The sequence below is a fragment of the Seriola aureovittata genome, chromosome 2, assembly GCF_021018895.1.
Source record: "Seriola aureovittata isolate HTS-2021-v1 ecotype China chromosome 2, ASM2101889v1, whole genome shotgun sequence".
Lineage (NCBI taxonomy): Eukaryota > Metazoa > Chordata > Actinopteri > Carangiformes > Carangidae > Seriola > Seriola aureovittata.
The window spans coordinates 8285426-8309662 of record NC_079365.1 but is presented as its reverse complement, the minus strand read 5'-3'; the positions used below and the strand labels follow the sequence as shown (position 1 = coordinate 8309662).

At 40.9% G+C, this 24237-nt stretch overlaps 2 protein-coding genes and 1 long non-coding RNA gene across 5 annotated transcripts; all 3 read left to right on the top strand.

Annotated features, from left to right (window-relative positions):
* Window positions 1-881: 881 nt before the first annotated feature.
* Window positions 882-8810, top strand: LOC130187274 (inter-alpha-trypsin inhibitor heavy chain H3-like). The gene is made up of 22 exons (XM_056404714.1): window positions 882-997; window positions 1286-1315; window positions 1610-1633; window positions 2486-2640; window positions 2830-2934; window positions 3089-3251; window positions 3333-3443; window positions 3557-3685; window positions 3891-4007; window positions 4097-4265; window positions 4383-4508; window positions 4635-4816; window positions 5029-5214; window positions 5330-5469; window positions 5680-5840; window positions 5983-6009; window positions 6108-6167; window positions 6886-6999; window positions 7178-7379; window positions 7487-7659; window positions 7865-7976; window positions 8126-8810. Exons 1-22 carry the CDS (start codon window positions 884-886, stop codon window positions 8262-8264), a joined length of 2739 nt encoding a protein of 912 aa, XP_056260689.1. The 5' UTR covers window positions 882-883; the 3' UTR covers window positions 8265-8810.
* A 132-nt stretch (window positions 8811-8942) lies between these two features.
* On the top strand, window positions 8943-18279 carry LOC130187279 (inter-alpha-trypsin inhibitor heavy chain H3-like). Of its 2 annotated transcripts, XM_056404728.1 has the most exons (21): window positions 8943-9227; window positions 10928-10963; window positions 11715-11872; window positions 11955-12059; window positions 12214-12376; window positions 12639-12749; window positions 12845-12973; window positions 13053-13169; window positions 13253-13421; window positions 14128-14253; window positions 14438-14619; window positions 14768-14953; window positions 15477-15616; window positions 15770-15930; window positions 16196-16225; window positions 16327-16368; window positions 16678-16791; window positions 16872-17073; window positions 17541-17716; window positions 17839-17950; window positions 18093-18279. In XM_056404728.1, exons 1-21 carry the CDS (start codon window positions 9087-9089, stop codon window positions 18229-18231), a joined length of 2739 nt encoding a protein of 912 aa, XP_056260703.1. In that variant the 5' UTR covers window positions 8943-9086; the 3' UTR covers window positions 18232-18279. The 2 variants fall into 2 exon arrangements, with proteins under 2 accessions (XP_056260703.1, XP_056260708.1); XM_056404733.1 differs by lacking the exons at window positions 8943-9227; window positions 10928-10963 and adding an exon at window positions 10980-11109.
* Window positions 18280-19153: 874 nt separating this feature from the next.
* Window positions 19154-24131, top strand: LOC130187653 (uncharacterized). 2 transcript variants are annotated; one of them, XR_008830489.1, is made up of 3 exons: window positions 19154-19233; window positions 19648-19762; window positions 23846-24131. It is a non-coding gene; the product is annotated as an uncharacterized LOC130187653 (long non-coding RNA). The 2 variants fall into 2 exon arrangements; XR_008830488.1 differs by lacking the exon at window positions 19154-19233 and adding an exon at window positions 19265-19503.
* The last annotated feature ends 106 nt before the right edge of the window (window positions 24132-24237 follow it).

Below are 24237 nucleotides of genomic sequence, written 5' to 3'. Positions count from 1 at the left end.
GATGACCATGACCCACCAAATGCAGTGCAGAGTACAGCCCAGTTTATCCAAGTAGGAAAATAGTGACACCACTTCAAATACACAGGCAAAAAGTTAAGTCTATATTTTTCATTTTTTGAGCTGCTGAGTCTAGTCACCATGTTTTTTGTATGTAATCATGGACAAATCTACTTTCAAAGACACCTTGTAGTCAAGTTTATTTGTGTAGCCTAGTATCATGTCCCCATTTTGACAATTTCCCTAAAAAACACATACAAGAGAGTCTTTCTGATTTTCTTACAGTAGTCCACTGTTTGCTCCTTAAGGGGAAATGATGTAAACACACACATCAAGTGAAGCAGCACAAGCTGTTGAGTAAGAGACTCCAGCAGGAGGAGGAAGAAATCTCTGATTGATGGGCGAGCTAAGAAACATTCAAGGCAATGGAAATGGAAGTAGTTTGGGTATGTGATCCGAAGTGAGCAGGTCAACACCACCCATCCATTTAAATATATAGACACTGTGGTAGATGCAACATGAGCTGACATAATGAACTTATCTCTTACACTAAATAATCATTTTGGTGTTACTAATTGGTGCTTTTATGATATATATTTTTTTTACATCGGACCTGAGGCGCTGGGTGTCACATTGGCAACATCTAATTAGGTGTAAGTTTGGTGTCAGTCCACACACTTGGAGCTTGAGCACAGACATTTTCTTTAACTTTTACTAGCATCAGCGTTTCTGCCACAGGACCTCCTGCCCATTGAGCTCAGGTCTGTTGGTCAATACTGCAGGACAACACACACATACACACACAGAAACATTTTGTCCCTCCCCCCTGGGCTGAGAGCTTTTTTCTCAGCAGTGAAATCAGCCAGTGTTCAGTGGAAGTTTGGTCATGTCTGGACTGTTGGGTGTTCGACTGCTGCTGCTGTGGGGCTGCGCCTGCCTCTGGCTGCCCGGCCTGGCCCGGGGGGCCCTGGTCATCTCCAAGGACCATGAAGCTCCACAGGTAAACTCACACACTGAGCTTTTTGTAATTTGCCAGTGTTCATTTGATCTGGTCGTTCTGATTTAGCCAAGTCTCTTATAAATAATCTCTTTGAAACAAACAGTGCTCCTTCAGCACTAATTTGCACTTTAAATCCTGTTTTTACAGTCATTTTATTCCCCAACTTCTCCTTGTTGTATATGTATGTGTGACACATACATTTTCCTTAAGAGTCACTGAATGTGAAGGCAGGGTTTTTGTCTAATATCTGGCACCATGTTGGTTCACACTGCTGTATTTGTATTTCAGGAGTCAAGAGGAGCTGCCAGATCACTGCAGGTATTTGGCAGAAACTATTTACAGACAGACAGACTCTTCATGTAACAGTGAAAATTACATGTTGTGAATTTTCATCTTTCTGTTTATACATATTCAATAAAGTTTTGGTCCTTGTTCAATCTCAGTATTAGGCACTGAATCATAAATACATGGCTTAAAGCTCAACCTAAAATAAATGACTCTTTTTCAAAGAGGCACTGCACAAAGATAATTCACATGATTAAACAGCAAAAAGCAACAGTCACCGTTTTTCTTAAATCATCTCCTTTTGTTTGTTGTTTTGTTTTGTTACAGAAAAGAAGCACAAATGAGGTCAAGGTAAGAAAAAAAACAGTTTTTATGACGAGAACTTCATTTATTTAGGAAGGGCTGTTGAATACAGCAGCTTGTCACCCAGATCAACAGGTACACACAACAGATAGCATAACAACTAAAATTTATTTTAATTTAAATAATATTTGTAGAATTGGTAATAAATAAATAGATAAATACATATAGAATTATAAGAAAACAATTTAGAGGTAGGTCATGAGGCTGTACAAAAACATATAATTTTGGCAGGGGGAATAAAGGGCTTACAGTGACAATTACAGGCAGGGAGAATATAGCAGTATCCTGAAGGAAGCAATGAGACTTCACACAATATGTGCTCAAGAAAGTTCAATATGTTTATTGATTTCTTTGTGTCACAAAAACAATCTCTGATCCCACTGACTCCAGTCCCCTTGAACAGATCAAAACAGCACTGTTCATGCTGTTATGAGTCTTTCAGTGAAAGTCTGTGCAACCAGCAAATAAATGAAAAGGTCAACAGGCTTAAAAAAATATTGAGAATAACTGAAGTGACTGAAAAAATTTGATTTTTAAATATTTACATTATCCCTGCTAGCAGCACCCGAATTTGACTCACCCAAACAGCCTCATTACAACACTCCCAAAGTGGAACCAGTGACATAATGTCTTTTTTCTTTTCTGTTTTCAAGTTGTTATAATTTTCTTTGGCACCAATCACGGCAGCACACTGTGGGCTGGACTCAGCTGGAAAAAAATAATAATTCAGTTTAAAATGACATAAAATGAGCAGATCCTACAGTAATAAAAATGCTATATGTGCTTGTGATAGGCTTCCCATATTCATTAGCGTTATCTCATCCTCTCTTTCTGTCTCAGGTGGAGGTGTACAGTGTGACAGTGGACTGCACGGTGACGTCTCGTTTCGCCCACACCGTCATGACCTCCAAGGCCCTGAACACAGCAAACTCCTCCCAGGAAATCTTCTTCGAAGTGGAGCTGCCCAAGACCGCCTTCATCACCAACTTCAGCATGTCAGTCTTTCTCCACTCCCATTTTCACTCTGACGACATTCCTGCATGTGTTATGACCATCTGTGTATGAGACAACGTTTATCCCCGCTTCCTTTCAAAGTTCTGCTCTAAAACAGATTTTTATATAATATTTTTTACTTGGCTCGTGTTGCATCATGTCGTCCTCCATCTTTGTGCCTCACATCACAGGGAAATCGAAGGTCAGGTGTATGCTGGGGAGGTGAAGGAGAAAGAAAAAGCTAAGAAACAATATGAGAAGGCTGTTTCCTCTGGACAGACGGCTGGACTGGTCAAGTGAGTCAGTCAAAATGAAAAATACATAAACTCACTATTGCAAACATGAAAATAAATGTTCAAAGCAACATCTACATTTTTATGCCAAACTAAAGATCCTAAATTGATCATTTTAACATTAGAAGCTGTCAGTTATATCTGTGTTTTATCACAGGGCCTCTGGGAGGAAGATGGAGAAGTTTTCAGTGTCTGTCAACATCGCAGCCAAAAGTAACGTGACTTTCATTCTGACATACGAGGAGCTCCTTCAGAGGAAACTGGGCCAATATGAGATTTTAACCCGAGTTAAACCCAAGACACCTGTCCAGAAGTTTGAGGTGAATACACTTTTGATTAAATTATGCTTTATGTTGATTTCATTAATCCTAAACTGTGTCTATGTTTGTGTGTGGAGACAGATTGTGGCAAACATCTATGAGCCTCAGGGCATTACTTTCGCTGATGCCCATGCAACCTTCCTGTCCAATGACCTGCTCCCCCTGGTGGAAAAAACTGTCACAGACAAAAAGGTACATGGTGCAACGTGCCTTCAAAATTCACAGTGATCAATAGATAAATAATAATACATTTATGAGCGAGAATTAAGAAAAAGCTTAAGTGAATGTATTTATCCCCTGGTCAGGCACACATCTCTTTCTCACCAACTATGGAGCAGCAGAGGAAGTGTCCCGGCTGCGATGGCACCCTCATCGATGGAGATTTTATCATCAATTATGATGTAAACCGAGCACAGGGCCTCGGTGACATTCAGGTCAGCTGTCAACAGTTACTGTATTCAGTATCTGCTGAACACACATTTATATTAAACTTCAAATCTAAAACTATACACAGTCACTTTAATGTTCTTTGTGCAGATGATATGTTGTGGAAGAGAAAACTGATCAATCTGTAGTTGGATTGTGTCATACTGTGTCATTCATGCAATTTACTGTTATTTGTGATTCTCTTCTCTTCAGATTGTGAATGGATACTTTGTGCACTTCTTCGCTCCCACCGACCTGCAGAGAGTCCCAAAGAATGTGGTGTTTGTGATTGACAAGAGCGGATCAATGAGTGGAGCAAAGATGAGACAGGTGAGAGACGGCTGATCTGATTCTAATGTATTGACGCACACAAAATGTACAGGGAAAATTTAGACCTCTGACCTTGTAACTCTTTGTAGACACGAGAGGCATTGCTGGAAATCCTCAAAGACATGCACGAGGAGGACTACTTTGCCCTCATCCAGTTTGATTCCAGCATCAGTTCCTGGAGGGAATCACTTAGCAAAGCAACCAAGGAAAATGTGGCCGAAGCCATGGCCTACGTGAGACAGTTAACGAGCAATGGAGGTAAATAGAAAAACAGCGGAGGAAAACTAGCTTATATGCCAAATATTGTCTTTACTCCTTCAGTGATAGAAATGCATTCTGATACTACAAATTTTACCACACACTTTTTCCTTCTAGGAACCAATATCAACGAGGCAGTGTTGAGAGGTGTTTACATGCTGATCAAAGACAGGCAAGAGGAGAGGCTCCCTGAGAGGAGCATTGATATGATTATTTTACTCACTGATGGAAATCCAAATGTGGGTGAGCATCTAGAGTGTGTATGTACTGTAGGATATATATTGTATATATTTGTGTGAATGCACAACTTGACCAATGTACTGTATATGCAGCATTAAATTTGTGCATGTTGTATCTGTGGGTTTGAAGGAGAGTCTAGCCTCCCGAGGATCCAGGAGAATGTGCATTCTGCTATTGGAGGAAACATGTCTCTGTTCTGTCTGGGATTTGGAAATGATGTGGATTACTCCTTCCTGGATGTGATGAGCACACAAAACCAGGGACTGGCCCGCAAGATATATGAAGCTTCAGATGCAACACTTCAACTCAAGGTGGCGGGTTTAGGCTATGAATACACTTCTGAGCCAATAGTTATATTTATGTAAACTTAAATGAAAATAAATACTAGCTACGTCACTTTCATTTCCACAATTATGTGATAAGTTTTTGACAATTTTCTGATAAAATAATTTAATAAAAGCTATTTTTATAGCACATTCTGTACAAATACATAAAGCACAGAGTTTGCATGCATTTATTTCAGGGTTTCTATAATGAAGTGGCCAGCCCTCTGCTCTCGGAGGTGGACCTGCGTTACCCTGACAGTGCAGTGGACTTCGTTACCACCAACCACTTCAGCCAGTTGTTTAATGGCTCAGAGATCGTGGTGGCTGGTCGGCTGACAGACAACGACCTGGACAACTTCCTGGTGGAGGTGTTAGGGCAGGGGGTAAGGAAAAGGAAATGGCAGAAATGTAGAGATAATGCTGAGGTGAAGAGAAGACCTGTTACTCTATTAATCTGTTCATCACACAGCATTTCCTCTTATTTCCTCTTCCTTGTAGTTTGAGGAGGACTTCAAAGTGCAGGGCCAGGCCAGTGCTATTGACTGGGATGTCATGTACCCAGACGAGGAGTACATCTTTGGGGATTTCACCGAGCGTCTCTGGGCCTATCTCACCATCCAGCAGCTACTGGAGAAGAGGTCAGAGTCATTCCACTCAAACTGAGACCTGAATTGCTTTGGCTTGAAAATATTAATTTCCCACTTCATGAAAATCTTTTTTAATGATACTCATTGGTGATCACCAGAGAGCCCATAATTAAAACTACAATATCCATTTAGAGATTCCTTTGTGGTTTTCTGAATGCTATTTTCATATGTGGCAACTTAAGTATATTTTTCGTCTTGCAGCAAGAGTGGTTCCCCAGACGAGAAAGGCAACGCCACAGCCAAGGCGCTGGACATGTCTCTGCAATACAGCTTCGTCACCCCACTCACCTCCATGGTCGTCACCAAGCCTGAAACTGAGGACGGAACAGACAGCCCTCTCATTGCGGATAAGCTGACTGAGGGTAAGGAAAGAAAGACAGGGTTTAAAAAGTGATGCTGGATAGTCCTAATTTCTATTTACTCAACAACACCAGCAGAGGCTGGTGCTCTAGTTTAAACCATTGAACGTACCAAGTTGTTCTTGTCAATCTGTTTTTTTAACAGAGCAAAGACAACAGGCAGAAAGAGTGGGTAAGACCTTTTTTTACCATATAGGATAAAAATAGAGTTGTTGGTTTAAATCGATTCAGTGTATTGATTGATTTGGATGTTATTGTTCCTGTTTCTAGCACATCGAATGCCAACTCCTGCAGTGTTCTCACATTACCAGCCACCACCCACATATTTTGGTAAGTTCATTTATAGCAATGCCAGCTGCACGACTGTAAGGATGACAACGTCAGATTGTTGCTCTGTCAGTCCATCACAACAACTATTAGATAACTTGCTTAGAACTTTTGTACAGATATTCATGGTCCTCAGAGGATGAGGCCTCGTGACTTTACAGATCCCCTGACTTTTCATTTAGCAACACCACCAGGTCAAAATCTTTACCTATATCTTGACACAAATTTTTGTTCAGATATTCATGGTCCTCGGATGATGAACCCAACTGACTTTATCCTCTGAATTTTCCTGTAGCGCCACAGTGAGGTTCACAGCTTTGATTTTGCCTGAAGTGTCTCAACATTTTACAGTACACACACTCATGTCCCTACAAGGATGAATTGTAAACACTTTGGCAATCCCTTAACTTTGAATAAGGGTTTAACTCTAATCAAGAAATGGTAGATTATTTAAATGCTTAACTAAAATTGTGAACATGATAAACATTACATGCTAAACATCAGCATTTTAGCATTGTCATCCTTACCGTGTTAGTATGCTGGTGTTAGCATTTAGCTGAATCACAGCTGTGCCAAAGTGCCGCCCACAGAGCTCCTTCCATCGCTGTGGACTCTCAGGCTTGTTGACATGTTTTTATCAGCATCAGCCAAAACTATATCCGAAACAAAATCATATTAATTTCTGTTTATTACTGTCATTATACTCTGGCATCACCTGCAGTGGACGGAGATCCTCATTTCATGATAGAGCTGCCAGACAGAGATGACGCTCTGTGCTTCAACATCAACAACAAACCAGGAACCATTTTCGCTCTGGTCAGAGACCCAGAATCAGGTCAGCCCTGAGTCCCGATCATCATCATGACTTTCTTACCAGTCGACAAGTACAAAATTGCTGTCCCTGGTATCCTTATAAACCAACATGTAAATCAAGTGTTGATATTTTTTCTCTCGTCATACAACTTATGTGCTAGTTAAACAGGGAATGACTGAATCCCACATTGTTTCCTCAGGTATTTTGGTCAATGGCCAGATAATTGGAGACAAGAAAATTCCCCCCAATGGCAAAATTAACACGTACTTCTGGCGGTTTGGCATCGTCCACCAGACTCTGGGCGTGAGGCTGGAGGTGAGCACTCATGACATCTCAGTTTTCCAGGACGGCCAAAGGGTCAAGCTGCTGTGGTCTGATACAGCCTCTCTCAAAGGGCCCAAGTGAGTGTTTGCACCATCACATTGTTATAGCATAGCAAAGCATATGAGTAATATGAAATGTAAAGTCCAGTTCAGAATGAATAATTATCATCTTTCTCCTCCTCCAGTGTGGATCTTCACGTGACCAAGGGTCGCAGCCTAATGGTAACTCTAAAGGATTCGGTCAAGTTTATGATCCTGCTACACAAAGTGTGGCAGAAGCACCCGTACCACCGGGACTACTTGGGTTTCTACACCCTGGACAGCCACCTTCTCTCCCCTTCTGTTCACGGCCTGCTAGGTACCACATGACACACTTACCAGGAAGTAGTTAGCATGGTTTATAGCAGGTGAAGGAAAGTGATATGATTTTCTTTTCTTCATAGCAGACAAAAAAAAAAGATAATTATAATGATTTGACTTCAGTTGGCAAGGTGGAAAACTACACAGCCAGACTGATTATGTTATAAAATAGTATTTACTGTAAATGTCGGGTCGTGTTCCAGGTCAGTTCTACCATGGGATTGAATATGAAGTGACAGACCTGCGCCCAGGAGAAGTCCCAGAGAAACCAGACGCCACCATGTTTGTGAAAGGACGGGCGCTCAATGTGACCAGGTATACTACATGCCTCAGATAAGCGTGTCCCATCTCAATGTGAAAGTATTTGCATTTAATCTTTGTTCCAAATGAATGAATGGCTCCCGCTTTGTATGTGCTCTTAAAATTTAATTTGGTCTACATGACGTTTCTGTCTGGGCCCACAGAGGCTGGCAGAGAGACTTCAGGACGGATGTGAAGAACGGAGAAAACGTTCCCTGCTGGTTCATTCACGGAAGCGGATCAGGCCTCATCGACGGAGATGAAAGGGATTACATCGTGTCAGGACTTTTTAAAACTGTTTGAAGACAGGTTATATATCAGTGTCCACCACAGAAAAATCACCACAATCATAGAATAAATATTAAAATCTGACTGCACTTACACCATGAATAATCTAACATCACATACCCAAAGGCAAACAGGCCTCTTCATGAGCGCATTTCCTGGAATCATAAGAATAACCCAATATAGTGAGAAGTCCTCGGAGACAGACTCAACTGTATTTTGTATTGGAATAAATGGACACAGATCTTAAAGATAGACTCAAGATAGATTTATTCATTTTATTTCAGTTTTTCATTGTTTCCAATTGTTTATTATGACAGAAAAGGCTGTTTAGTGTTAGTGTCACATCTTTACTTTGGTCATTCCTCTGTTTTCCCTAAACCCATGTTTGACTTTGAGAATTTTTATAACAATATTTTGTTAATGTCTGGAGCTGACAGGATGTACAATGGGATTTAAACTGTTTCCAAGCAGCTGCAACGCTGATGAACAGTTCATGTAAAGTCTATTGTAGGATTCCTAAACAACATGATACCTAATAAATCTTATCTTGGTGGTAACAAATTGGTGATACATTTCTTCATGGTCAGATAGAAAGAAAAAGTCCTCTGTGTACCAAATGATTAATGAATATTCTTTCACTACAGGAAATATCCATACTTAACAGTCTTTAATGTTGGTTGAAAATCATGTGATTTCTAGAACCTTAAAAGCTGAACTCTTGCATGCAGTAAACAAGGAGTGTCCCTCCTCTTGCTGGACAGTGTGGGCGGAGTAGAACTCTTACAGGAAGATTTTATTCCCACATGCCTTGAATTCCTTCCACACTTGTTTTCAACCATGCCAGAGGAGAAGCCGCTTTGTTTCCCAAGCATGACAGCGGCGTGGAGAGTCCTGCTGCTGGGGGCTTGTGTCTGCATCTGGCTTCCAGCTCAGGCCCAAGGAGCTCTGGTCATTTCCAGGAGAGATGCTCTGACACAGGTATTTAAGAGAAGCCATTTGTGTGCAGCAGATGCATGTACACAAATGCGTTATTACATTCTATGTCAGCAGGTATGTCATTGGTGATGAGTCTAAACACTTTTTATGAAAGCCTGTATCTGCAGTTGTAAGAACACATCTTTCCCATGAAGTATCCTCAGGCATGCAGGAAGTGATGTGCTTTGCATGCTTTTTTTTGTTTGTTTGCTAATAAAAGAATAAAAGAAGATTTGTTTAGAGGGCACAATTACCAAGACTATGCAGAAAAACAGAAGAGCATCACAGGAAATCAAATAAATAAGTTGTACAAGCCGTAGTGACTCATCTCAGGGAACACTAGAGCATTGACAGCTTACAGGAAAAATCCTTTAAAACTATTAAAAACTACTGTTTTTGAAGCCAACATTGCTGTTTGCTGGTGTGACTTAACGTTTTACTAGTATTTACAATAGAGCTTCATAGAAAAAAAAACTCAGCAGACTGAAACATTAGATGTAGGTTAGGGTGCAAGTGGAACTTTTAAAAAAAAAAAAATCTTTTGATGCACAACCAAGTCAAGTCTCAAGTCTGTTAATGTATGCCCAAAGGTCAAGTGCAAGTCTTTCAGCTGCTGACCATTCAAATGATGCAGAATTTTTTCATTTTCCTCCCAAAGCTTTATTATAAACAATTTAAACATATACAACCTTAATAGTTTAAGGTGCACACTGTACAAGGTATGTTCTATTGCTGTCTTATTTACTGTTTACCATTTTTTCAAGATTTTCCCAAGGTCACATCTTGAGACTTGATTTTTCTCAGTGGAAGTCTCTGCTGTTAACGGGTTAATGTCTAAAGATTTCCCCATGTTTTTGTCATAATTGTGAAATTTGGTTTGGGACAGTTGAAAAATTACACTGTACAGAACTGTAAGTCGCATGTCTACAGCTCTGTTTGTCTCAAAATCAAATCAATAAGTCCAAACTTCTACTGAACACACTCATTTTCACAGTAACACATGAGGCAGAGACTGTTTTTCTATTGCTCTTAGGTTCAATCAACCAAGTTGTACATTTGCCATTATGATGACAGCTCTGTCCTCCTCTGTCCTCCTCTGTCCTCTTCCCTTGCTGTTTCCAACTCATCAATGAAATAGTTTGTTTAACTAACCATGTTCTAATCATTTCAGCCATTTAATGCTTCATCTGTCCACAAATTGTCCCCTTTGAGGTTTTCTGCACATCCCCACCCAACCACCTACGCACACACACTGTATTTGCTCCCTCCAGTTTGCCTGGTTGTTTAAGATGCCAACCTGTCAGCATGCTGCTGCTTGTCTACTCTCGCCCGCCTGTTTATTATGTGACCTTTACATCCACAAGTCTTTTCCCACACTTATTTTAAGTCCTTTATTTGATTCTGGGTCCACACCTTGCTTCACAGACATGCTAATCCAAAACTGTCTCTCTGAGATTTTGGGGAACAAAGAAGAGGCACCTTTAATACATGTGATGACAAGTATCTAAGTATGGATACTTCAAATAGGGAATACGTATAGTTTAGAAATCAGCATTTTCTGAGGCAGAATGTAACTGATGGAAAACATTCAGGAACATTTCAAGCTTAGTGATGTCAAATAGTCATACATTTAGAGCACATCCCTTTCCACACCTGCTTTTCCTTTCTCTATAACCATGCAGTCATCTTATGTTCTGTTCCAGGAGACTGAAGAAGCTATGGGCACCAGGTCAATAAAGGTATCCAGCTTAAAATACTACAAACTAAGAGAAGTTTAGACTACCATTTACTGAACTTTCTCTCTACCCTGCTGCGAAAACTGAAAAAAGACAGCGTTGATTGTGAAAAAAAATTCCTGCAGAAAAGAAGCACAAACTCTGCAAATGTAAGGAACCTTTTTTTGGTATTGATATCAAAAAATATATAAAACACAGGGGTGTGACCTTTCCTAATAACAAAACATTTATATATGTTGATGTATCATTGACAAATTAACTCAAATCTGAATATAATAATTCAGTACACATGAGGCCGTGGTCCAGATAACTGGTAGTGTCTATCTCACAGTGGTGGTATTGTTACTGGTTGCTAAATGAAGTCCATATTTCCCATAAACCACATTACTTCCAGATGCCACTTCCCTCCGTGGTGTCCACTGGCATGCATATATTTTCTCTTTGCTTTACTGGAGACAATAAACATGCTGGAAGTGATTTGTCCATCTGGGTTTTATTCCCTTACGCATTTGCGAGTATGAGAAACTCTAAGTTTCATCTTACCTTGTGTTTACAGAAAAGTGACTTCTCTCAGTTTTGTGACATGTCTCCTCACATCTGAGACAGACTCCAGTAGAGAGACTGCCAGTCGTCTTAGCCTCTGGTCTTGCTTGTTTGCAGTAATATGGCATGATCTTGTATAATTTGTGTGGTTATGATTTATTGATGCTGAAGACCTATGGACAAGCTTTTTACTCTATAAGCATCCTTTCAGATGGTGGAGGTGAACAGCGTTAGAGTCAGCTGCACGGTGACGTCTCGTTTCACTCACACCGTCATGACCTCCAAGGCCCTGAACACAGCAAACTCCTCCCAGGAAATCTTCTTCGAAGTGGAGCTGCCCAAGACCGCCTTCATCACCAACTTCAGCATGTCAGTCAAGACTCAAGACTTTTGACAGTGAGCATATTCTATGTGTTTCTATACCTTTGACAAAAGCCCTTGTGCCTCACAGGGAAATCGAAGGTCAGGTGTATGCTGGGGAGGTGAAGGAGAAAGAAAAAGCTAAGAAACAATATGAGAAGGCTGTTTCCTCTGGACAGACGGCTGGACTGGTCAAGTGAGTCAGTCAAAATGAAAAATACATAAACCCACTATTGCAAACATGAAAATAAATGTTCAAAGCAACATCTACATTTTTATGCCAAACTAAAGATCCTAAATTGATCATTTTAACATTAGAAGCTGTCAGTTATATCTGTGTTTTATCACAGGGCCTCTGGGAGGAAGATGGAGAAGTTTTCAGTGTCTGTCAACATCGCAGCCAAAAGTAACGTGACTTTCATTCTGACATACGAGGAGCTCCTTCAGAGGAAACTGGGCCAATATGAGATTTTAACCCGGATTAAACCCAAACAACTGGTGCAGGAGTTTCAGGTTCTACTCACTCTCCTCTTTTATTTTTCTAAGCAATGACACGCAGTTCAAGAGACGCTTCCTCAGTGAACGCAGAGTGTGAGAAATTTGTGTCAACATTAAAGAGTGGACTGCTTCAGTGATTGTGTGTGTGTGTGTGTGTGTGTGTGTGTGTGTGTGTGTGTGTGTGTGTGTGTGTGTGTGTGTGTGTGTGTGTGTGTGTGTGTGTGTGTGTGTGTGTGTGTGTGTGTGTGTGTGTGTGTGTGTGTGTGTGTGGAGACAGATTGTGGCAGACATCTATGAGCCTCAGGGCATTGACTGTGTTGATGCCACTGCAACTTTCCTCACGAATGATCTGCTCCCCCTGGTGGAGAAAACTGTCACAGACACAGAGGTAAAGGGTTACAAAGATTTCAATGCTTCTGTTTATAGACTTCTAAGTTTTTTTGCCCAATACTGTCAACCGAAATGAATCTCTCTGTCTCTCAGGCACACATCTCTTTCTCACCAACAGTGGAGCAGCAGAGGAAGTGTCCAGGATGTGAAGGCACCATAATTGATGGTGATTTCATCATCAAGTACGATGTGAAACGAGAAGAGGGCGCGGGGGAAGTTCAGGTCAGCTGCCAACAAAGTCTTTGCAGCAGCACATAAGAATCACACTTTTGTCTCAATCAAATTCTTTACATCCCTTCAGGTTGTGAATGGATACTTTGTGCACTTCTTCGCTCCCCCTGGCCTGCCCAGAGTCCCAAAGAATGTGGTGTTTGTGATTGACAGGAGCGGATCAATGAGTGGAAAAAAGATTGCACAGGTAAAAGACTTGTGTGGGTAAGCTCCTTACCGCATGCGATGATGTATGTACATCTTCATATGTTAAACTGCGAACCTTTGCAGACCCGGGACGCATTGGTTGCCATTCTGAAAGAACTCCATGAGGAGGACCACTTTGCTCTCATCCTGTTTGAGTCCAGTATTGTCACCTGGAAGGACGTTCTCTCCAAAGCAACTCAGGAAAATGTGGCCAAAGCCATTGCCTACGTCAGGAAAATAAAAGACGCTGGAGGTGCAACTTTAGTTCCAAATGTTTTGTTCACTTCCTTATTCAGATGAACAGAAATAGAGTTCAAAAATAATACATTTTACAATTTTCAGGGGTTTCAAAAGCTGATGTATAAAATCATTACATAAAGATCTGTTCTCTATTTAATCAGTAAGGAAAGAAAAGATAGTGGTGAAGAGAGATGTCAACAGAGTAGATTATAGAAGAATAGAGAGTAAATCATAAAGGTTCAGGGCCTAAGAGACACAGACTCTGTCTGTTCAAAGTGAAGCTATCACCACAACCTCAGTTCAGTTCGGAGACTTCATTAAGTTAGCACTGGTCAGCACTGGTCAACAAGTGACCCACGCTCATAACCACACATGAAATTGCAAATTCTCGTTTTTACACTTAGGTTTTTGTACAGATCAAACAAATGAGGTATGTGTTAGAGCTACATGGTGGATTTTTCAACACTTGGACAGTCTAGCTGATTTCCTCTGCTTCCAGTCTTTATGTCAAGCTACGCTAAACTAAGCTAAGCTAACTGCCTGCTAGCTGTAGATTCATACTTTGTGGACAAGAATGAGAGGGGTGTATTTTCCAAAATGTTGATCTATTACTTTAAAGAACATGGGCTACTGAGAAATTGCAACTTAATTTTCTCTATAAAAAATGTTATCTCAGGATATTTTTGTGTTAATCTGCTCATTGTGTCGTGGCCTTTCAGGCACAGATATCAATAGCGCTGTGCTGAGGGCAGTGAGCATGCTGGGGAGAGAAAGAGAAGATAAGAGGCTCCCAGAGAGGAGTGTGGATATGATTATTTTACTGACTGATGGGATGCCAAACCACGGTGAGATGTCTTCATTTGGAGGATGATAATATTTTATTCTGGATGGTCAGAGGTCATTGAAAGTTTTCAAAGGTTGACAAGCACTTCACAAATCTTATAAGTATGTTAAGTCTCTTATAAGAACAGCAAGGCTTTCATTGCATGCTCATACATAATACATGTGTGTGTGCATGTATGCGTACAGGGGTTTCAAACCTGCCAACAATCCAGGAGAATGTGCATTCTGCTATTGGAGGAAACATGTCTCTGTTCTGTCTCGGCTTTGGAAATGATGTGGATTACTCCTTCCTGGATGTGATGTGCAGACAAAACAAGGGACTGGCTCGCAGAATATATGAAGCTTCAGATGCAGCCGTTCAGCTCAAGGTGAGGCAAAACAAGAGAACACTGATTTACAACAAAGGGAAAGTCCATTCAGGTTTGGCGGTGTTTATTGTATTTAAAGTGTGTTTTGCACCTCCAGGGGATTTTGGTAAACAGATGATGCATGATTTGGAGTGTGTCTCTCCTCCAGGGTTTCTATAATGAAGTGTCCAGCCCTCTGCTCTTGGAGGTGGATCTGCGTTATCCTGACAAAGCAGTGGACTTTGTGACCAAAAAACACTTCAGCCAGTTGTTTAATGGCTCAGAGATCGTGGTGGCTGGTCGGCTGAGAGACAGCGATCTGGACAGCTTCTTGGTGGAAGTGTTTGCCCAGGGGGTGAGAAATGGACAACAGAATATCAATTATGCTATGAATAGACCTTATATCTTGTCACGGTGGTGAACAGACAATATGTGTGCTTTTTCTCACATGTGGCTGAATATTGAATGCAAAGAGTGATACTGTGAATGAGACAAACTTAGGTGGATAGTCTTTAGAAACACTTCTTCCAGACGTTCTCAGGGCTTCAGTAAGGGTCAAGTCATCATGCCTTGATGTTCCTATTTTTATTTTTTATAACGATGGTCAGTTGGACACTTTGGTCCAGACTCCAGACTAAAAAATCTCAACAACTATGAGGTGGATTGTACAGAATCATGGGCCCCTCAGGATAGATCCTACTGATGATACCTTAACTTTTCATCAAGCTTCATACATTCAATTTTCCATTGGTTTCCTTATGACATTCCTATCAACCTGCAGCCTTACAGAGCTGCTAGTGTGGCTGTCGACTCTGTCTTTATTATACTGTTAATATCCTCTCCTGCCATTGCTCATTGCATCTCTCCTCTTTCTGTAGTCGGACAATGACTTCCAAGTGCACAGACGGGCCAGCGTGGTAAACTGGGGGGTGATCTACCCAGAACTGGAGTACATCTTTGGGAATTTCACTGAGCGTTTGTGGGCCTACCTCACCATCCAGCAGCTACTGGAGGATAGGTTTGTTCATCAAAGATTTGAGAAAGTTTCTCTGTGAACTGTGATAGATTACTCAAAGAAACTGCTCTGATCAGAGTTGTTGTTGCTCGTCATGTGCATCATCTGTCACCATTAAACAACCAGCTAATCTCCTCTTTCTTTTTTATCTCACAGTGACATTGGTACTCAGCAAGACAAAGACATTATGACAGTCAAGGCACTGGACATGTCTCTACGGTACAGCTTCGTCACCCCTCTCACCTCCATGGTGGTTACCAAGCCTGAAACTGAGGACGGACCAGACAGCCCTCTCATTGCTGACAAGCTGACTGAGGGTAAGGGATATGTGGCCAGTGTTTGATTTTAATTTTGTTTAATTTGTTGTCAGCAGATTTTTTTTTTTTATTTGTACGAACGGGGAAAAAAACGATATAGTACAGGCTATCTGATAAACTGACAAGTGAATCAGCATATTCTTTCTTTGCAAATTTACATTACATTCTTTGATTATTAGAAATCTGTTGAATCAGTGCGAGCAGGACTTCCTGAAGGCATCCAACTTTGAGTTTTATGTTTTCTAACTGTTGCCCTGTTTTACAGACCAGCGACAGAAAGCAGAGAGACACCAAGGTACGACAATCTCTTTTAACTTCATTATATGACAAACTTTACCAACCTTATTCTGGCTGAACAACTTTGGCGATGTATGATTTTATTATTTTTGATAACAGGCCCTGCAGCCCATGCTCGAGGTTCCCATGGCCTATCAGATGGTAAGCTTCTCATACAGCAGTAGTTTCACTATCACATAATTTTATCATGTCTATGCTGTCATTATTGCTGCCAATTTTACTTATATCTTCTATTAAAAGCTTTTATTATCAAACACAGACATGATTGACCACATATGTATCAATAATTTAATACTGAAGAAATCAGTTCCAGCTCTTCACTGCTGCACTATAGGATGTAACTGTTGCTTCAGATCGTATCTAAATATCGTGATGACACACCTGTTATACTTGAGTTTGACTACTTTATAGCTTTCTGCCTGACATGATACTTTCATGATGCTTTTGCAGTGGATGGAGATCCTCATTTCATGATAGAGCTGCCAGACAGAGATGACGCTCTGTGCTTCAACATCAACAACAAACCAGGAACCATTTTCACTCTGGTCAGAGACCCAGGATCAGGTCAGCCCTGAGTCTTGATCACTCAATTGTTCTCAAAGGAAGCAAAAGGCATGATAAAACAAATCTTTCATCATTTTCAGGCTTTGTGGTGAATGGCCAAATTATTGGCAAGAAGAAAGTTGTTGCTGATGGTAACGTCAACACCTACTTTGGGCGTTTTGGTATCAGCCACAAGAAGCTGGGAGTGAGGCTGGAGGTGAGCACTCAGGACATCTCAGTCCTCCACAATGGCAGACAGGTCAAGCTGCTGTGGTCTGATACAGCCTCTATCAAAGAAACCAAGTGAGTAATCCTGCTTTGCAAATATTGTCTTGAGTTACTTGACAGCAACATGTTTTAAACTGAAATGATAAAATAATGCAAACATTTATGTTGTCATTATTTCAGGTAAGAATGCTTTTAAAAGTCAATGTAAAGACATTTCTAACAATGATTTTTAATTTTTGTTTATCACACAATAAATACCTGAAGTTCAATTGTCATACCTTAAAGATACCATTGCTACAATCTATACCACAATTAAACAAAATATGAGTGTCATCTAAATGAAAAGTAAACAATAAATTGAATCAGTAAAAACTACAAAACCAAATGTAAACTATGACATCCTCACTGAAAATGACTTAAGCTATACTTGACACTGACAAATAAAGAAGCTCCACGTGGCTCCTGTGAATCACCAACAAACAACTCTGCTCTCTTACTGTCAGCCAGTCGGTCAAATGAAATTGTTGTTCTCTCTCCTCCAGTATGGACCTCAAGTTAACAAAGACCTGCAGCTTAACAGTGACACTGAGACACTCCATTAAATTTATGGTCATCAAACACACAAAGGTGTGGAAGAGACGCCACGATCAGCAAGACTACCTAGGTTTCTACACCCTGGACAGCCACCACCTGTCTGCTTCAGCTCATGGCCTGCTAGGTGGGAACAGAAGGGGCTGAGAAGACATTTCCCATATTATGATGCACTGTTTTTTACAGCTATGTCCTTATTCCTAACTTTAAATAAAGCAATAGATATTAAGTAGGCTTTTTTTGCTCCAGGTCAGTTCTACCATGGGGTTGAGTTTGAGGTGACAGACCCACGTCCAGGTGAAGTTCAGGAGAAGTTAGATGCCACCATGTATGTGAAGGGACAAACAGTCAACGTGACCAGGTGCGCGCGCACACACACACACACACACACACACACACACACACACTCTCACACACACACACACACACACACACAGAATGCATGTGAGGGTAAAGTGTGCGCTCATATACACATCTCATCATCAGTTTTCTCTCCCTCACAGACACTGGCAGAAGGACTTCAGCAGGAACGTGAAGAATGGAGAGAATATTCCCTGCTGGTTTGTCAACAATGATGGAACAGGCCTCATTGATGGAAGAGCCTCAGACTACATTGTGTCAGGGCTTTTTAAGACTATTTGAATCCTGAAAACTAACTTTAAAAAAATAAAAATAACTGTTTTGACATGGGTTCTTTGTGTGCCTTAAATAAATAAATAAATGAATAAATAATTAAAGGGTGTGTTTGTGAAGAGATTCATCAAGCAGGATGTAGAATAGGTAACTTGTCTGAGGCCTACTTGCTGGTAATTCAGACATTCAGGGCAAGAGGCATAAAGCCTAAACACACAGTCCCTCTCTTTGTGGATACCAGTAAACTACATCTCTCTTTCTCACACATTATGGTAGTTGCCAGATGTCTTTTCTCGGAGCTGTGGAGCAGCAGAGGGACTGAGCACTGGGGCTGAGGTTGAGTTTGGAGATGGTCCATTGTGAAAACATCCAGTTGGTGAGCCTGTTGTCACTGCTGGGATGTTGGAGAGGCCCAAACACAGCTGTCACTTCATTTCCTCAACATCATTATCACTGTTCGTTAGAACATAATAAGGATGGAGCGTGTGTTTGTCAGATAACACTGATGTATGTTAGCATGTTTTAAATGTAGTAATTTTACTGTAATTGAATATGTTTACATTGCTTCAGCTGTACATGCTTAGAGTTAATTAACTTTTCCATGTGGTTAATGTAACGACAGCAGGTGTAAAGAGGAACATGTTCGGTTTGTTGACCACAGGGGGCAGCAGTGAGCTCACTGCGGTTTGTTGACCACAGGGGGCAGCAGTGAGCTCACCGCGGTTTGTTGACCACAAGGGGCAGCAGTGAGCTCACTGCGGTTTGTTGACCACAGGGGGCAGCAGTGAGCTCACTGCGGGTTGTTGACCACAGGGGGCAGCAGTGAGCTCACTGCGGTTTGTTGACCACAGGGGGCAGCAGTGAGCTCACCGCGGTTTGTTGACCACAGGGGGCAGCAGTGAGCTCACCGCGGTTTGTTGACCACAAGGGGCAGCAGTGAGCTCACCGCGGTTTGTTGACCACAGGGGGCAGCAGTGAGCTCACTGCGGTTTGTTGCGCTGACAACCCGAGGTAAAGACGCTTTCGTCGAAAAATAATTTAACATGCCCCACAAATCTAAGATTTATGCTTTATTGTTATTATTTTTCAAACTGTATGTTTCACCTTTACAAGCGAGATCACTATCAGGAGGGAGACACGAGCAAACGTCTTCACCTCCAAGAAAGAGCGGCGTGAAGCAAAACTATCCCGAACCAGCGTTAGCTAACTTAACGTCAATCCCGCACAAGCTAGCAAGCTACACAGACGAACTTATGTTGAAGTTTTACCACAAAAAAACAGGTCCGAATTATTAAAAAAGTTAGTTAGCTTGACACATTATGATTGTATTATTATATTGACTTCTTATTTATCTGTATGCCATCACTGCTGTACGTGTAGCCCAATGTAGGCGTCCTCATGGGTCAGTAAACTGTTTGTTTACAGGATACCGCCCACTGAACCAGAGCCACCTGGTCCTCACCTGGGGAAGGAAGACCAGAAGCAGGTGAAACGGAGCCAATGCAGTTTTAAAGTCAGTCGATTAAACGTGTGGACGGAGGTATGTCTATTTTTCCCAAGTGCTGACGCTGTGATTCCCATAAGCTCAGGAACATAAATATACAGTACAGTAGTAGTACAGGACTGCAGCATCATTTGCAGCAAGTTTAATAATTTTTCGTGCCCTTGTCAATGAAGATGGAAAAATCACTGTTGACAGATTATCCCAAATTAAGTCCAAAATGATTAACTAATTACTAATCTAGTCATAAAGATATCAGTTACTTGTTCTCTTTCAATAAATGCCATCTGGGTGCTGTGCCTCAAAAAAAAAATTGGGTTAGATAGAAAGAAAGCAACAAACTGTACTTATGGTCTTTTTATTCTCAGCAGTAAGTCTGCTGATGTGTTTTAATATAAAGCCTTTATTAAAAACCTGAACACCCATGGCACACCCTCAGGTGATTTCACTTGACTGGCTGATTATATGTCGTCCCTGGACTCTGTTGGCTCTGTTGGCCTTCACAGACTGTGGTTCTTTTCAAATTGTCATAGTAAGAAATTCACCTGTGATACTAATAACATTGATGATGGCGCTGTCCTATTCAAGTATCCCAGTAAATCATGACAGTAAGCCAGCATGAACTATACCAAGACACTGAAACTGAAGCAGCTAAATGGACTTAAGCCATCGTTCATTTTTGTATTTATTTACACCTGCGTTTTCTCTTCTGTGACATGCCAAAATGTCTTCAGTGAAAAAATGCATATTGACACCTCCCCACTCTTCTCCTTTGCTTGGTTTAACCTGGATGGTGAAAGAAATGCACCTTTATCATTCTTATTAGTATAAAGAGCATGGTGTCATAATATAATTCACTTCATAGCTCCATGAAACTTCAAGCTGAGCCGAGGTCTAATTAGCCAGACACTTAATAAAATTAAAGTTCAGCTAATATTCAACACATACACATTTATATCTTATAGGCTCATCAGACCATAATAATAAAAGTGTAAAAAAAAAAAATTACAATAACATATAATCACCACAAAAGATCAACACATGGGTTGACCTTTTTATTGTTGGATTGCTACCTTTTTTCTTAATTCCTTTCATGGCATAATGCAGTTGTTAAATTCACAGAAGGATGCCCAATTAAGTATGTAATTGCCAGATATGGCATTTGGAGTCTCTTTTTTGTTTTCATTTCACTCTTTCTGTTGAAGTTTATTGATGCATTTTGTGGTGTTTGCTTTTCCTCTTGTTTTCTATAGTGCAAAGCTTCATTGTTAAGTAGAAGAGCACAAGTCAAAGTTTAAACCCTAGACATAACCTGCCTTTGTAAAATTTGGAGCTCTGCCTTTTGAGCTGTAAGAATGTTGAGTCCGTGGTATAGTCACCATGAATGTGGTCAGTGACTGGTATGATATAGTCTTCATATTATTAACAGACAATAGAACACATAGTTTCATTTTCTCTGCCCCCCGCTATACCCTCATTTGAATGTGTGTTTATGTATGCATGGGTAGTTATGTGTTGTATTTGCCCATATGCAGTGAACCTAAAATGTATGGTGTGTGTGTGTGTGTGTGAGAACTCCTTGTACTGTAACAACTCACCAGCTCTTATTACACGGCTTTGGCATGTGTACTAATAGATCCAGGGCGAGAGTGTTGACCCCAGTCATGTCGGAAGTTCAGGAGTTGAGAGGGATTTTCTTAAGGGGATCTTTGCAGAAGTGTGTGTCTGTCTCTTTGTATGTGTGTGTATAGTGTGTTTGTGTAAGCTTTGATGATTAACACCAGATGTGCGCGGCTCAGGGTGTCGGCAGCAGCTTGAGAGGGCCCCACTGTACTCCATTCGGCCCTGCTTGTAGAAAATGCTCAAGCGACTTCTTCACACATGGCTGAGAGTAATATCTCTGCTGTTCATTCCCCAGAGCCCCACAAGGTTTGAAACATCAGGTCAGTCTAAGCCAAAGGAAGTTTAATAAGGAGTTTGTGCAGCTAGAGCAGGGACTTAATGTAGGTCTCCTTCTACTCCACCAGAGGGCGGGAGAGAGCTGTAAAACATCTGCAAGTGCTCAGGTCCCACAGTCAGGATTGACTACTGTAGGTTAATAGATTTTTTCCGAGGATCTTTTCAATTTTTCCAGTTCATATAAAGCAAAGAAACATTGTATTTTTGTCCTGTATTACATTGTTGAAATTAAATTTTAAAAGGAAATATTTTACCTAAAAAGTTCCACATGGAAAATACTGCAATATTTTGAGGAAGTGACTGAATTAAAGTTGTAACTAGTGCTGGACCTAAGTATTAATTTCATAATTGTTTATTGATATTCTTTTATTTGAATATGCTGTGATTAATGTATTTGTGTTTTATTTACAAAATGTCAGTCAATAGTGATAAACACCCAAGTTTCAAGAGCTTAAAGTGACACTGTGAACTCATTACTCATCACAGAGAACAAATCAGTCTAAACTCAGTCCAACCCAGTCAGTGATTCAGTTTGCAATAATGCAAAAGAGAAAGGAGCAGCAAATAATCATATTTGAGAAGCTAGAATCTTTTCTTTATATGCAACTTAAACAATTATTCATTCATGAAAAATGGTAACGATTAATTTACTATAGGTCAACTAATCAGTGGATTGTTTCTGCTCTACTTATGATTCTTGCAATAGATTAGAAGAAAGTAAAATTAGCTGTAAATTCTTCTGAGAAAGGCTGTTTATGGCCAATTACGTTTTTCTGATTATACAATATTTTGACAGTTTTTCATCAAAGCAAATCTCAAAATTAATGTTGCATTTTGAAACAGCCGGGCACGATGATTCTCTCCTGCTCAGATTCCTGCTCTCAGTCAGCTGTGCAGTGAGACTTGTGTTTGAACTCTCAAGTTTGTCAAAAGTTATAATTTCATTTCACTCCTTCCATTACAGCCCCACTTTATTTGAGCCCTTTCCTCTGTCCTCACCTCCCAGGTCTCCCCCCTCCCCCGCCCGTCTCTCTACCTTTTGTCCCTGTGTGAATATTTCACATTGCTGTTGCCGCTGGTGCGTGATGCGGGGGACTGAGCGCTCATTGTGTGTACGCAGTGTGGGTGCTGCGGTATGTGGCTGCTCGGCGTGTGGTGTGTCGTGACAGGCGTGTGGCCGCTGACGCCAGCCGGCCGCCTGCTTGTCTGTCTTTCTGTCTGTTCAGTTACACCTGACCAACGCTGACAACGCCATGCCCACACACTCAAACATACACACACACACACACACACACACACACACACACACACACACACACACACACACACACACACATATGAATATGCACACACACACACAGACAAGTATAGACTGCACCACTAAACATGGTACCCAATGTCAAATTAAGGGTCACCAACTCCCTGCCACTGTGGTCTCCTCACTCGTCCCCTCACTGCAGTAGGTTGGCATGATGCTTTCGTGTTACCTTTGATGTTCTGCTTACTTGCTGTGAATTCATGAGTGTTACTGAATTTAAGTAATCTGACTGAAAAAATGCAACCTGCATAAATTTTTAATTACCGCTGTTGCACATGTTCCATATTCATAATAATATTAAGGCACATTTATGCCATGGCTTATCCAGCACATGCACTCATATTTTCTGTCGAATTTATACCAAGTGTGTCTAACTCTATGGCAACAGACACATTGTTGTGGCATTTACTTTATATTAAAAGTGCATTATTGAATTTTGTGGTTTTGAAGTGTAGGTCTGTTCTGAAATGCAGTGGGAGGCTATGAGATATTGCAGCGCACCGTGGTGTAATCCTTGGTATTTAGTGTGTTCTCTCAGGCTGCTGAGGTGAAAAGTTGAACCTGGTGTTGACCTTCTCTTGAGAGAGGGCTTAGCTCTAAAGTCAGGCACAGGCCAAAGTCAGAAGGAGGATGTTCTCAAGTTCCTCTTTCCCTCCCTCACGTGAACCGCTCCTCCCCTCAGCCACCCTCCCCTCCCACACGGAAACAATTAACATCTGTGATAAGATGTTGTGCATATTTCCATCATTTTATCTTGTCGTTATTGTTTGTTTGTTTTTTCATCATGACGAAAGTCTTGTGTCCTCTTGTCACGGCGCTGTTAATCACAATTACATCTCATCTAGGTGCAAGGAGTTGGAGAGAGAAAGAAGGAGAAAGAGACTGAGAGGGGCCTAATGTTTATCACAGCAGGGAGTTGAATTCCAGATGGGGAGATAATGAAAAAAACAAGCAAACAATTATACAAAAATAGACAAAGTGGGGAAAAAAGAGAGAGCAGACTGACAGACGACAGGAATGATATTTGGGGCAAACTGGACAAGTTTTTATTTGTACTCCCAAAAGGCCAGATTTAGACAGGTCTGCGTAGAATAAGAGTAGAGTTTTGTATTGTGTTGATACAAAAGTAAGACTAGGTCAAAACGTACTATATGGCTGTATTTTAACTGTCGAATTTCCAATAAAGCTTATTTACGTCTTTTTCTGTTTCTGTTATCGGACAAAGGAACAAGTATGA